Below are 14,000 nucleotides of genomic sequence, written 5' to 3'. Positions count from 1 at the left end.
TCCGAATAAGGCCACATTCTGAGTTCTGGGGGAACATATCTTTTGGTGACCATTATTTGGTCCACTACACTGAGGGAGCAGAAAGCAGGGAGAAGAGTGACAGAAACAGCCCTGGTGAAATGCCAGAGGCTGGCAGCTCCCACACAGTGGTGCCATCTCATCCCTGAACAGCAGCCAAGGGTTGTGTGTCTTTTCCTGGGCAGCGGGGATCAGGAAGGGTCCTCATTCCTCTTGGCCTTGTATCACCCTCAAGACAGAAGAACAGGTGCATCTGTAGGAGTGTTTCATGCCCTAGATTAGTTTGTCCAAAGAAGACCTTGGTGTGGGGGCCAGGAATGAATGAGAGGATGCTCGTCTTGCTGGGATGTCACTAAGGGGTCTGGCAAGGTCCTTCTTGCTTAATGCCAGAAGGAAGTGCAGATGTGAGTGGTGGTGGATGGGGCCAGCTGAGAGTAGCACTCTGACGGGCACCAGCCCAGGCCACCTGAGGGCAGAGCACCTCTAGCCTCTAGATGATTCCTGGAGAAGGTCCCCTGGGATTTCAGTGCATTCTTGCTCCCCTTCCAGTGCTGGGCCTCGAGGTCACTCATGGCTAGGAGGGTAACTGGTGCCCTCAGCATCCTCCAGGAAGGCACAATTTTTCCCGTAATCTAGATGCCCCTGCTCATGAGCTACACAGACTCTGCTACTTGTCCCGACCACTCAAAGTCTGCCTTTCACCTTAAGTGATTCCTCCATCCTGATGAACTGAAGGGCCACACAGTCTAATGGCCCTGGGGAGACATCCCCCTGCCTTGAATGCTCCTGGAGCCGCAGCTTCTTGACCAGATCTCTCCAAGTTCTTGGCCAGAACTGCCCTTGAAATCTTTAGAGAAGTTGCCAAAGGACAGGAAGTGAGAGAAACTAGTTGAGAGGGCAGGCTGGGCATGGATAGAAGTTATCAACAGATGCTGGGGAAAAACTGTCCTTTTCCCAAAAACCCAAGGCATTTTCCCTTAGCAGAATGGCTCAGAACTCGGGCCTGGGCAGGGATTCAAGTGGCCAGGCTTTGAGTGTCACCTCCACCATGTGCATGCCCTTAGATAGTCACTTACCTTTCTAGGCTCGATTTCTTCGTTCGGAAAATGAGGGTAGCAATGGTACTCTGCTGCTGGGGCTGCTGTAAGGATGGCATGAGATAGCACACGTCAGACATGGCACAGCAGTGCCTGGCACACAAGACACTTCCGGTCAGTGTCAGAACTGCCCACCAGGGCTGCTCCCCCAGACACATGTTTCTACGCTGGTGACATTTCTGCCTTGTGTCATTGTTTGTGCCGTCCTGCCTGGATACTTTTGCCCAAATTCTCCACCTTTTATACCTGACTACTTCCAGCTCCTCCTTCCAGAATCATCTCAAGGGTCACCCCCACAGAGAATGACTCAAAACACACTTCTTCAACAATTGTTTACTGAGACCCTCACATGAATTTGGTCATGTTATCTGCTTTTGTGGGTGAGGAAGCCGGGATGCAGAGCACATGATCCCCAGGCCGTGTGACTTCAGAGGGTGTGCTTGTGCTGTCTGTCCCGGTGTGCTTATGCTGTCTGTCCCTCGTGCTGCCTCCACCTGTGCCCCCATGCCCACCACCCCAGGCCCCAACGGCTGTTGTTGAGCCTGTCTTGCTCCCCACAAGCTGGCAGCCCGAGGAGTGTGGGCTGGCAGAGATGGGCTCCATCCCCTTCTAGCCACAGGTGCTGGCAGCTCACAGTCTGGGCTCTGTGAGTGATGTCTGACCTGGACTGGCCTCCGTCGGTCCTTCTGGAAGCCTTGACTCCTCCCTGGGCAGTCCACATATTCATGCTGCTGTGAGAGGAAAAAAGTAGCCCTTGATTCCATAAAGAGCCATTCGGAGGGAGGTTAAGAACTGGCCTTTTCCAAAAGCAACACCCAGCTCACTGCCTTATCAAATCGGTCCATCTCCACTTTGTTTTTCCAGGTTTTCAGTTTCGTAAATGGCCCCGTTTGTTAATCTTCATGTTTTATGCTCTGTCGTAAAACCAGGCAGGGCTGTCAGTGGAGGGGGCTGGTGGGAGGGAAAGCCATGAGGAAGAGGCCACGTCAGCAGGGCCTTTAGGGACAGGAGGCTGGGGACCTGCCCCCCTCTGACGCTGCTCTGTCTCTTGCAGTAGCTTGGGTCTGTGCCAGCCCAGACCCCCACTCCCCCGGGGCATGGCACGGCTATATGTGTGTGTACCCCGCCGAGTGCCCCACACACCAGAAGTGCTCTGTAAATGTTTGCTCTATAAACGTAAATCTTTGTGTCCTCCATTCCAGGCCACAAACCTCTTTCTGGTGGATCAAAGGATGAAGGAGCCTAAAGTCATAGCAGGGCCTATCAGGCCTCTTTGGGTCCTTCTCCAGGGACCAGGGGTTCATTGGGTCTCACTGAGGTCACCCCCGCCAAATCCCAGGCAGCACACAGGGGGTGGAGCTGCAAGTGTGGGCTCTAACAGAGGGGCACTCGGGGTGGGGGGGCTGGGTCAGTGTGTGGCCACACTCCTGTCTGAGCATGCGTCTACAAACAGAACACAGCAGAGTGGCTGTGACCTCACTAGTCATCAGTCCAGGGGTCGGAGACCTGGCTCAGGTGCCGGAGTCACAGTCACTTGGGAGCTTGTCACCCGTGCCAGTTTCTCAGCCTGCTGCAGGAAGTTCTCACTCAGTAGAGTGAGGTCTGAATGACAGCCAGGTTTGAGAACTGGTGATCTCGTCCAGCCAAGGAAGGACATGACTTACCCAAGGCCACAGGGAGGCTGGTCAGTGATAGCGCTGGGAGCACTCCAAGCCTGTGCTCTGCCTACTGCTTCTCCATGTTCAGGATTGAGGGCATGTGTCTGAATCTGATGAAAACCAAAATAAATTCCTTTTGGTTTATCTGTGGCTTTCTATGATTCATGCTCAGTCTCTGTTCATTTATGTAAACCACTGAGAATTGACATTATGTATATATTTTTGCTTCCAACCTGAGCTCTTTCAAGCAACTGGGCTCCCACTCAGCCGCCCTCCCCTCACCTCTGTGCTGTCCGGACTCCAGGTGGTCCGTTCCCTTCCCTGCCCCTTCCCCAAGCTGTGCAGCTGGGGCCCTCTCACTCAGTGACACTGAGGAGACTCTGGCCCCCCCTTGGTCTGGGTCTGGGGCTTGGAATGGGCTTGAGAGGACCCAGGCTTTCCGTGAATGGAACCCAGAAGGGCATCAAAGGTACTGACTCACCTCAGACTCAAGGCGGTTTGCTTTTTCAAACACACTTGAAGTAGCTGCTCAGAAAGCCCTGTAGCTTGACGAGCCAGGTGTCAGTTCTGTTCAGCTCGACAGCCACCTAGTAAAGGCCTCCAGGCTCAAGGCTGGTGCCTGGTGAGCCCCCAGAGGGATGCAGAGATGAATGAGGGAGGCCACCATGGCCATCCTGCCCGGGACCTCCTCTGTCTCCCCAGGCTGCCATCAGTCATGAGCTACTCGGCATTCTGCGGGGGCCTCTTGTGGCCCCCTACGTCAGGCAAAGCAAAATATATGTCCCTGTGGGCCTGCAGGACTCCGGCTGGCCAGGAGCGATCCAGACTGATCCCGTCATCAGTGACTGGACCCAGGCCAGCCTGTCACCAGGTTGTGGCCTTTCTGGCGAGTGACTGGAATCCCTGGTAACAGTGTCTCCAGACTGACCCCTGGTGCTGTGGCCCTGCTACCCTTTGCCAGTGGGAGGAAAGGTGATGGCAAAGTGAGAACACCAGCCTGCCCCTGAAGTTCTGGTTTTACTTATAGCCCTGTGACCTTCCTCTAACACAAAGCTTATTTTATAACAAAGTGTTGACCGTCTCATGTAAATGATCGAGTGCCGTACTGAAAGGGAAGGACAGCACGGTTGCATGAGTAGGAATGGTCCTACATGGGTCAGCTGTCTACCTTCGTGATTGCCTGGCTGCCCAGGAGCTGGGGCTCACTGCCTCTGCCTGGCATCACGGGAGAGCATCATGGAGTGTATCGCTGGCCCCAGCAAATGCATAATTTCTAGGGAACGTGTATCCCTTGAGCACCATCTTAAGGTAGAAGTATTGTAGATCAGGGCCCATGTGTTCACTACTCATTAGGACTGTATCTGTTGTGCATAGACAAGTCCACTGGTAATCTTTCCTGCTCTCCATTAGACCCCAAACATCTGAGTCAGCTTTGTCTGTGTGTGTGTGTGTGTGTGTGTGTGTGTGTGTGTGTGTTGGGCGATGGCATATGCATCATTTCTTTTACCCTAGCACAAGCTCACAAATAGGGAGATGGCCATAATTTATTCACTGACATACTTAGTGATTCAATGACCATTGATTAAGCACTATATATATCAGACATGGTACCGAAGATGAAAAAGAAAAACAAACCTGGAAAAGATGAATAACCAAAATGCTGCTTTTCATGATGGTTGCAGCTGGCTGTGACAGGACTGTGTGCTCCCATCTGCAAAGGTCTTTGACGGTGGGGAAAGCCAGGGAAGCTTGTTGGAGGACATGACTCCTAAGCTGAATCCTGAAGGTCATGCAGGAGTCAGGGTGAAGGGGTGGGCCAGGAGATGATAGGGCATGGAGCGTCAAGCAGGTGAATGGGGCTTTTCAAGACCTGAAATTGCTCAGAAAGGATGGAGCTTACCCAGTGCCCAAGGGGTGGGAGGCAGGAGAGTTGATCGTGCTGCTTCATCTGTCCACGCGGGGGCGATGGAAACCCAGAATCACCCGCTCTGCAGGTCCACAGTGGGGTTAGAGATGGGAGGCACCACTGGACTGGAACAGGGCACAGGAAACGCCCTTCCCACTCATCAGAGTGATGCCGAGATACAGAGGGCGCCCCATTCCTGCCTCACTACTGTGAGTCTTGTGGCCACCCCTGCCCACTCAGATATGAAATACTTGGCCAAATGTGTGGTCGTGGCTGCCTTGGAAACAAAGATTCCAAGACCAGCGTCTGTCTCCAAACACACAGGTGACGTTAGTAAGCAGAACCCCAGAGCCCAGGTCTGCACAGCTGTCAGACCCCAGCAGCTCTGTGTCTGCTGGGCGTTGCTGGTTTTACTCATGGATTCTCAAAGGGCAGGCGTTTTTGCAGGGCAGGAAGCTCTTTCCTCGTTCATCTGCCCATCGGGCAAGCCACAGATGTTCAGGTGGGGCTGTCTCCAGCTCGCAGGATGGCTGATAGCAGCACTAGGAGGATACTCTGGGATAAGCCAAGAGGCTTCAGAAGAGTCGGCATAGAGCCAGACATCCCCTAGAGGGAGCCCCAGCCCGTACGTGCTGAACTGCCTTGTTAACATGACTACAACAGCTGAAAACGTTGCCTGGGTCAAGCTGAGCCCCCATCCTCTAGGCTAGGATCCATGGGGCCTTGGGTTGAAGAGCAGAGGATACCCTGCCCCTCACAAGCGTCCATCACGAGTGCATATTAACGGCGTTTGTCGGTCTCCTGATTTCACATTTAACCTCTTGGGATAAGTTCTGTGTGACCTTCTTGGTGTCTAAAGAAGTACTTCCTTTTCTTTAGTGTTCAAACACCTCAGGCCTCCAGAGCTGCCCTACTCTTTGATGTTGAGAGAGCTGCCAAGAGGACCGTGTGTGTTCCAAGCCAGTCCCTTCTTTTAGACGTTGATTATGACATCTGTGTTTCCTCTTTCTGGGCAGAAGACATTCTCCCATTGATTGGCACCTAGAGTTTAAAAAGGCTGAGGACTTGAAAGAGTGAAGGAAGAAGGGTTCAGATTGAGCATCAACCATGGACCAGCGCTGTCACATAAGGAGTCTTGTGTTAGCTTTACACCAAGTCAGAAAATCCCCACTTTATAAGGAGGAAATAGACTCAGGAGTTAGGATGCCTGTGTGAGGTCACACAGTGAGGTGGCAGGGCTGGGATTTCATTCTTTCTAATCCCAAAGCCTGTGTTCCCCGCCTCCCACCCCACGTGCCTCCCCAAGACCTGAGAACCTTGTGGCAGGGTCCTCAGGGTGGGATCTGCGTTGGTCCGAGCCTTCCTGCCCAGGGCACAGGTTTCTAGATTGCAGTGGTGGAAAAGCTGCTTCCCTCCCTTACATAGGCCTTTCCTCTGCTTCTCAGTGATCACAGGATGGGTCCTCAGACCAGTGATTTCTATAACAACATATGGTAGGTGGCTTCCCATAGGTTCAGAGGTGGGACAAGTCAGCACATCCCTGAGAGCACCTGCCCCATGCCGCATAAGCCAGAAATTACATGGCTTTTCCGTAATCGGAGGGCAGCCTGGGGAAAGCCCTGTCATTTGTGGCTCTTGCTGCACTCAGGGCCAGACTCTTGAACTGGTTGGCTGGCTGACTGTCCATCCTCTGCATGAAGCATTGTCTTCATCCATGAGTACTTGTTGGATGTCTGATGGGTCTGGGGTTAGATGCCACAGGAATGATTCGCTTATGGCAAACTTGTCTTTCATGGGACATTTAGCTACCCTGAACTTTGGTTTTCCTCTTCTCTAAAATGAGAATGCATCCCAGGGGCCTTCCAGTGCTGCTACAAGGAATACCTGAAGTAACATTTGAGTACCTCATGACCCATCCTGGTGGTTGCTGGTATTAAGACAAGGCCGTGTGCAAGGCCATGGGCTCTTCCCCTGAGTCGCCTGAGGATGGCCGGGCCTCCGAGTGAGACTTGCTTTTGCTTTCAGAGCCAGCCGAATTCACTCAAGGGTCCAGATCTGCAGATGGCAGTGATGGTCTTAGCTGTGGCCCTGCCTGGGTACTCATCTGAACCTTCTTGCACTGGAATGTGGTGTAGACCGGGGGACTCAAACGTTCATGCATACATCACCTGGGAAGCTTGTTATGGATGCAAGGGCTTCCTGTCTGGAGGTTCTAATGCAGCAGGTTGGAGGCGGGGTCAGAAAAATGGCTTTTGAAAAGCTAGACTCCAGGCCAGGGGCCCCTCTGAGGCACCAGGACAGTCTCCCAGGAGGAGGCCATCTGGCATCTCCAGCCTCCCTCCGGGCTCATGGGAATGGACGGGGTGGGGGGTTGTTTCTCTTGAAGGGAATGAGGGTAAAAGTCAGTTCCTGGGAAGGAGGGCTGAGGGCCGGGAAAGGCAGGGGTGGGCAGGCCCAGAGCAAAGCCCGGTGGGGCCCAGCAGGGATGCTGTTGCGCCATGAGTGCACCCAGCCCTTGGGGGACCGAGGGGCTGAGCTTTGCTGTGTTTCTGTCTTGCTGCAGATCGTGTTCCGGAAGATCAGCGATGTGAAACGTGAGGAGGAAGAGCGCATGAAACGCAAGAATGAGGCCCCCCTGATCCTGCCCCCGGACCACCCTGTCCGGCGTCTCTTCCAGAGGTTCCGGCAGCAGAAGGAGGCCCGACTGGCCGCAGAGCGGGGCGGCCGCGATCCCGACGACCTGGACGTGGAGAAGGGCAGCGCCCTCCCCGAGCACGCCTCGGCCAATCACAGCCTGGCGAAGGCTAGCGTGGTGACCGTGCGTGAGAGTCCGGCCACGCCCGTGGCCTTCCAGGCGACCTCCACAGCTGCAGTGGCAGACCACGGGCGGCTGCACGCGCCTGGGGTTGAGTGCTTGGGCGCCAGGGCCGGCGGCGGAGGCGGCGACTGCGCCAGGCGCAAGGGCTGGGCCCGCTTCAGGGATGCCTGCGGCAAGGCTGAGGACTGGAGCCAGGTGGCCAAGGCCGAGTCCATGGAGACGCTCCCCGACAGGACCAAGGCGTCCGGAGAGGCCACCCTCAAGAAGACGGACTCCTGCGACAGCGGCATCACCAAGAGCGACCTGCGCCTGGACAACGTCGGCGAGGCCAGGAGCCCCCAGGACCGAAGCCCCATCTTGGCGGAGGTCAAGCACTCTTTCTACCCCATCCCTGAGCAGACACTGCAGGCCACGGTCCTGGAGGTGAAGCACGAGCTGAAGGAGGACATCAAGGCCTTGAACGCCAAAATGACGAATATTGAGAAACAGCTCTCTGAGATCCTCAGGATATTAACTTCCAGAAGATCCTCTCAGTCTCCTCAGGAGCTGTTTGAGATATCGAGGCCCCAGTCCCCAGAATCAGAGAGAGACATTTTTGGAGCAAGCTGAGTGGTCTGTTTAAAAAAAAAAAGGAAGAAAGAAAGTCAAAGATAAAACCCCGCCTCCCTGCCCTCAACACCCCTCCCACCACACACACCTACATGACCAACAACTTCCAAAGTAGGCTTTTCCTGACAAAATCAGAGCGGGACCAGTCGCTTAGGCACACGCTCTTTCTCTCTCTCGCTCTCTCGCTCTCTCTGGGAGCGGACGTGGGAGGAGGCGCACGCCACCACCCTGCAAGATGGCAGCCGCTCTCAAACTGTCTGCACAATTTTGGAAGAGGGGGCATGCTGTCTAAAGGGTATTTTCCTTCATTTTTAATTTTTTACTGCCATGATCTTTGTAAGGAGGACAACCGCTAGAAAAGAGGAGCAGCTACTTGGGGACTAGTGGGAGCGCCCTGGAGAACACCCCCATGTAGATACCAGGCTGGGCTCCTGCGCCAAGAACCCCAAAGACTGCGGTGGGCACAGGGACTTCCCAGCATTCCCTGTCCTTGTACAGCCCATGTCTGTCGTCATCTTCTATTTTCCTATAGTAGTCATTTGTAACCAGCCCGGGACAAGGGGAGCTTGAGGGATAAGGCGGGCAGAGCCTTGCAACTTTCTGTTCCTGATGGTTAAGACCAGAAAGCTGTGAGGCGCTTTGGGTACCTCCCATGGACACTAAGCCGGGTATCCTCGGGTCTCCTTTCCCAAGTAGAAGAGCTGGAAAGGGGCTTTCAGGAAGCAGAGACTTTCTGGGCTGCGCTCTGCAGCCTGCTGTCATGGGAGAGGCCACAGGGAGGGTTCCAGAAGCCTCTCATGAGCCTCTGGCCCTGCTCCACGCCGCTGTCCTCATCGCACGGGCCCCTTCGCTTCCTGTCCTTCTCAGCCTCTCCCCAGTGTTCCGTGGCCTTCCTCAGGGTGTGCGGCATCGGCAGGAAGGGCAGTGAGCCCAGAGTTGCTTTGTTAGCAAAGCAGACACACACACACACACACACACACACACACACACACACAACCTCAGAAAAATGATTGTAGCAAGTCCTATGTTTATGTTGATTCTCACTGGGATTGATGGCCCTTCAGAAGTTGGTATTTTGTCCACTGCCTGGGGTCATTAGAGGACCCTTGGGATCCATGCTTGGCCTTACTTTAAAATTAACTTCTTTTTCTCCAGCTACAGTCAGCAGGACTTCAGGAGAAATGGAGAAGACTGCAGGCCAAGGCTGTACTTGCTTCAGGTGCAGGAGAAAGAGAAGGAGGCAGCAGGTTCTCCGGATGGCTTTGTAAGGTGATGGAGAGAGGAGGCCCAGGGAAGGTCTGAGCTCAGGGCGACAGTCACAGAGCCACCTGTGGGCCACCCAGACCCCTATGCCAATGCTCGGGGACTCTGTGTTGCCTCCTAGGCACCTGGGGTCAAATTATTCATGTGTTTGGGCTCCTTCCAAGGACATCTGAGAAGGGAAAGAGGTCTCTCCTAGGCCCAGTGGATCTAGCTCAGGTGTATGCCCTGCAGAGAGGGTCAGGACCCTAAAACTTGACAAGCAAGGTTGGAAGTTCAGCTCTAAGAACTAGCTTGGAGAGAGAGGGGACCTGGACTCTGGGTGACAGCAGGGACTCATCCAGGGCTCTGGCTTTCTGAATGGGTCACACTACAGCACCTCACCTCTGCACCCGGCATGATTTTGCTGCACAGATCCTGAACCCGTGCTTATCCCCTTAGTACTAGAGGGGAACTGCCAGGGCAGGACTTGCCCTACCAAAGATACTCAGCATTTCTGAAGGTCTCCTGTCAGCACCCACATACCCACATGTCCCTTTGGTCTTATTCAGTGGCCATGACAGGTCCCGGGACTTGGCCTTCAGCAGTCTGTGCAGAATGGGGTTGTCCCCTCCTGGCACCCAGCACTGGCACAGATGGCCCTGGGGAACAGAGATCCAGGAAGTCAAGAGGAGGTTCCTTCCCCAGGGGTCCCATATAACTTATTAACCCACTCATGGGAGGCTTACTGGGGTGGTTCTTGGCTTCCCAAGCCTGCAGCATTATTCAATCCAGCCTCAGATGGCAGCATAGAATGAGGGGGAAGTATATTTTCCCAAGACCAAGTCGTGACTATTTGTGACTCTGGATAAAGCAGTGGGAATTTCAGTCTCCTGGAGAAGCTGCCAACTAGTCCAGAGGCTCTAAAGGATCTGGAATCCCATCTGCTCCAGAATATTCTAGTTTGGTGTTCCTTAAATGTGCTCATTACCCTGCTTCTGAAGTTTAGTGCCCACTACTTTCAAGTCAGGGGTCAGGGCCCTAATAACTCCATCGCCCAGCTTCGGAAGCACCTGCCCAGCTCTCTGTGGGTTTGATGACAGGCTCCTGTACAGTGCCCTGCAGGCCAACCTAGTGGGGCCCTTCCCCACTGGTTCTGCTGGAGGGCACAGTTGTGTTAGTAAGAAATGACTCCCCACTGGGGTCTGAGGGGCAAAGACACTGATGGGCCAGACTTGAAAGTCCACACTTGTCTTGGGGGAAAAAATAAAGCTTCGTGAATGTAGCCATGGATTGACTCCTAGGATTTGGGTAGGGCTCATGACCAGAAGCCTGGATCCTGTGGATGGAATGTGCTCCTCTCGGGGTCACGGGGCCCGCACGTGAGCCTGTGGTGACAGATCACCGCAGTGTGGCTGTACGTGCTTTTAGTCTTTTCTGCTTAAGGATTATAGGGACTTGTGCTTTGTTTCCTCTGGAAAAATAATTTTTTTAAAATGAGCCAAACCTTCTCTCCTTTCATCTTTGCGATACCCATGTGGCCGTGGGCTGCTCTGTGCTAACTACCTACTCTTGCCTGGATGCAGCTCTGGCTTCCTGAGCAAGGGCCACAAGCTCCAAATACTGACTGAACCTTCCACTATCTGGTGGCTGAAGAGAGGTTAGGGAAACAGAGTCACTAGGTGTTGGACCAAACATTTAGACTTTAGAAGTTCGGCTGAGACATATTTACCTGAGTAATTTGTTCCTTTCCGAGGGAAGGGGACATGATGTATTATACCATGCCATTGCCCAGACTTGCTGGTTACTTGATCTCATACTTAAACTCCTTACCTTGAATGTGATTTGCAGGGAGGCTCTGCTTTCCAGAGTGTCCCTGCTTTGGAGCCAGAGGTCCTGCCCCACCGCTTGGCTGCTTGTTGACCATGCTCTCCTCTCTCCCACTGAGGGAGGTGTGGGGTTGAGAGTTGAGTCTGTGAAAGATGATGACCAACCACCTCCTCTTGGTGGAGGACGCAGACTCCAGCTTTGAGGGCTGCTGGCCCATATACCTGCAAGGACACCTCCACCAAGTAGGATAAGGTTCCCCTAGGAAGGAAAGGGAGGCACCCCTCTGGCTGAGAAGCCCTGGTTTCGTGCACAACTTTGATATCTGCACCTTCAGCCACCTTATTCTCTCATGCTCAGACCTGGCTCATTCCTAAGACCATATTTTAATTCTCAACCCCAGACTACATCTGTGTGCCGAGTTTGTAGCCAGTAGCAGGCAATCAATGGCTTAAAACATCTCTGATGCTACAATAACATGGGCCCAAGTGTTTCAAAGTGGTTCCTATTCCTTGTTATCCAATTCCTGGGCCTATTTTACCCTCAACCTTCTAGATCCTGTGTGCTGTGGCTGGCCAAATATCAGGCCCTTTTCTGGAACCTTCTTTCAGAAGTGTGGAGCCAGCACGGCACAGAGTCAAATATGCCTTGCACTACCACAGCCCATCCCTCAAGCTTCCCCTCCTGAGTCCTCCGGTGGAAGGTCAAAGTAAGAAGCCAACTGTTAGAATTTTTGTCCAAGCCTTTGTGGGAACTAAAAGAATGCCTTAAGGGGGTCCCAGGTGTAGGGAGAGCCTCCTCTCCCCTTGTTGCCTCGACCACCATATGGCACATACACTCTAGAAAATTTTAGGAGCCCTGGTGGAGATAAAAGTTTCTGATGTGCATTCAATTAATACATTGTACGTTTTGCAATAAAGATGTTTAGCCTTAAGACCCTTGAATGGAACTCCAGCTGGGATGGAGCTACCAACACTACCCCCCCCCCGCCCCTCCTCACTCATGTTGCTTTAAGAGGAACCCCCTAAGGGCACTCTCAGACCCTAGGGTAGCCTCTCCTCTGTCACAAAATTGTACTGCCTTCTCGCTCGCTTCAAGACCGATACTTCCACCAGCTCTTGTGCCCTCCAGCTGGGGGGACTTCACTGTCCCCTCAACACCATTCGCAGCCACCAGAGAAAGCATCATTTTCTCACACAAGGCGTTCGTGTTTTGAAGTTTTGAATCCCACTCTCCCCGCCACTACCATACACGGTTCAAAAGAATCAATGTGAATTTGCCGCTTAAATTAGTTTCAAATGAAACGTCTTTCTCATGCGAGCAAATCAGACTCATTCTGGAACCTCTAGAACTGGACTCGAGTGCCCCACAGGCGCCAGACCCGGTGGGTGCCCTCCCCGCCCCAATGAATGTATTCTCTTAGTATTCAGACGTCGTATTTCTGCATCAGTGGGAGGCTGTCCACAGCCGACGGTTCGCCAACCCCGTAAAGACACTTCCACTCCTGAGCAGCCCGTCAGTCTGGGGCTTCTCCTTATATTGGTATTTTTCCATTGAGTCCCGCCAAATCCTCCATTGGGTTTTTTTTTTTTCCTTCACATCTGCCACTTTGTCCAAAGGAGCATGAATAGACAGAAGTGCAAATGAGCTGATACTATTTTTATGGTCAGCTGACCATGCTGCCAGAAACTCCACTGTATGTGTGCTCTTGGGAATGGTAAGAGGAATATGCGGGCCCCTCCATTGATGATATGCCCTTCTCAACATTTTTAAACAAGCACAAATGATATTTGTAAAAAAAAAAAAAAAAAAAAAAAAGTTTAATTTTATTTATTATGGTAATAAACTATTTTATACAGGATACTTGCTTTTGCCTTTTCTTACATAACTTTAAGGCATTGAATTGGATGTTCTGACCTAAGATGACAGAACAAGGATGGTACTTTCTATTCCTTTTCAAGAGCTTGGGAAACCCTAATTTGGAGAGTACCTGTAAGTCTGGTTTTGGGGGCCTCAGGATTCTAGAGACCCCAAGATTGTGTGTCTAAGGACCACATAGCAAGAGAATGTTTGTGACAGTGGTTTGCCACATGATCCAGAAATAAGGCTGTATCTGCTCTTCGGACATCCCGAGATGCCTTCCAATGGTGCCATCCCTGGAAAACTATGGTACAACACAGTGATTTCACACATATCTGAACATGACCTCCTAATTAGAAGTTTACATTTTAAACAATTCAGGTTGAAATCTGTTTAAAATCTATTAACGCTTCTCTGCCTTTTAAAACAGTGTAAAAAACAGAAAGAACTGCGTCTTTCTGGAGTGATTCCATATCAACCATATGAGTCCTGATCCGTGCTTTAATTCATGGATGGTCTCAGAAGCTACTACGGTAGAGGACTGCTTGATCCTAAATGAACTAGTCCTAAGTCCCAGCACTCTCAGTTTGGCTGTGGTTTTAATATCTGCTTGAATAATTGCTTCTTGCTGGTGAGATTCTCCAAAGGACTGTCAACCTTTCTTTTTCAATACCAGGGGACTGCATTTCAAAAAGCACACCTTGCTTTTTGTAGAGAGAACATAACTCAGGATGAGGAATTTGTGATCTGCAAGCCATATTTGGGCCTCTGCTTGATCCCATAGGGCCGTAGTATGAGTACAGCATTTTTAATGATGTCCTCTACAACCCATTCTTTCATTACATTGCAGAAAAGCATAATAAAAATAAAGGAAAGGTGATAATATTTAGAAGTCCAAGTGACTGATACTCATTCAAAAGTCTCACCTAAAAAAAAAAAAAAAAAAGGAAACAGTTTCACCTAATAAA

At 52.0% G+C, this 14,000-nt stretch overlaps 1 protein-coding gene across 1 annotated transcript in view; it reads left to right on the top strand.

The window, feature by feature from the left end:
• Nucleotides 1–13,569, top strand: part of KCNH1 (potassium voltage-gated channel subfamily H member 1) — a 368,462-nt gene extending 354,893 nt beyond the window's left edge. Inside the window, exon 12 of the mRNA XM_032317554.1 lies at nt 7,243–13,569. Within this exon, the coding sequence (XP_032173445.1) occupies nt 7,243–8,106 (864 nt within the window). The 3' untranslated portion in view covers nt 8,107–13,569. The remainder of the gene's footprint in view (nt 1–7,242) is intronic.
• Nucleotides 13,570–14,000: the final 431 nt, after the last annotated feature.

The sequence above is a fragment of the Mustela erminea genome, chromosome 17 (genome assembly GCF_009829155.1).
Source record: "Mustela erminea isolate mMusErm1 chromosome 17, mMusErm1.Pri, whole genome shotgun sequence".
Lineage (NCBI taxonomy): Eukaryota > Metazoa > Chordata > Mammalia > Carnivora > Mustelidae > Mustela > Mustela erminea.
This window is presented reverse-complemented; position numbering and strand designations above follow the sequence as displayed.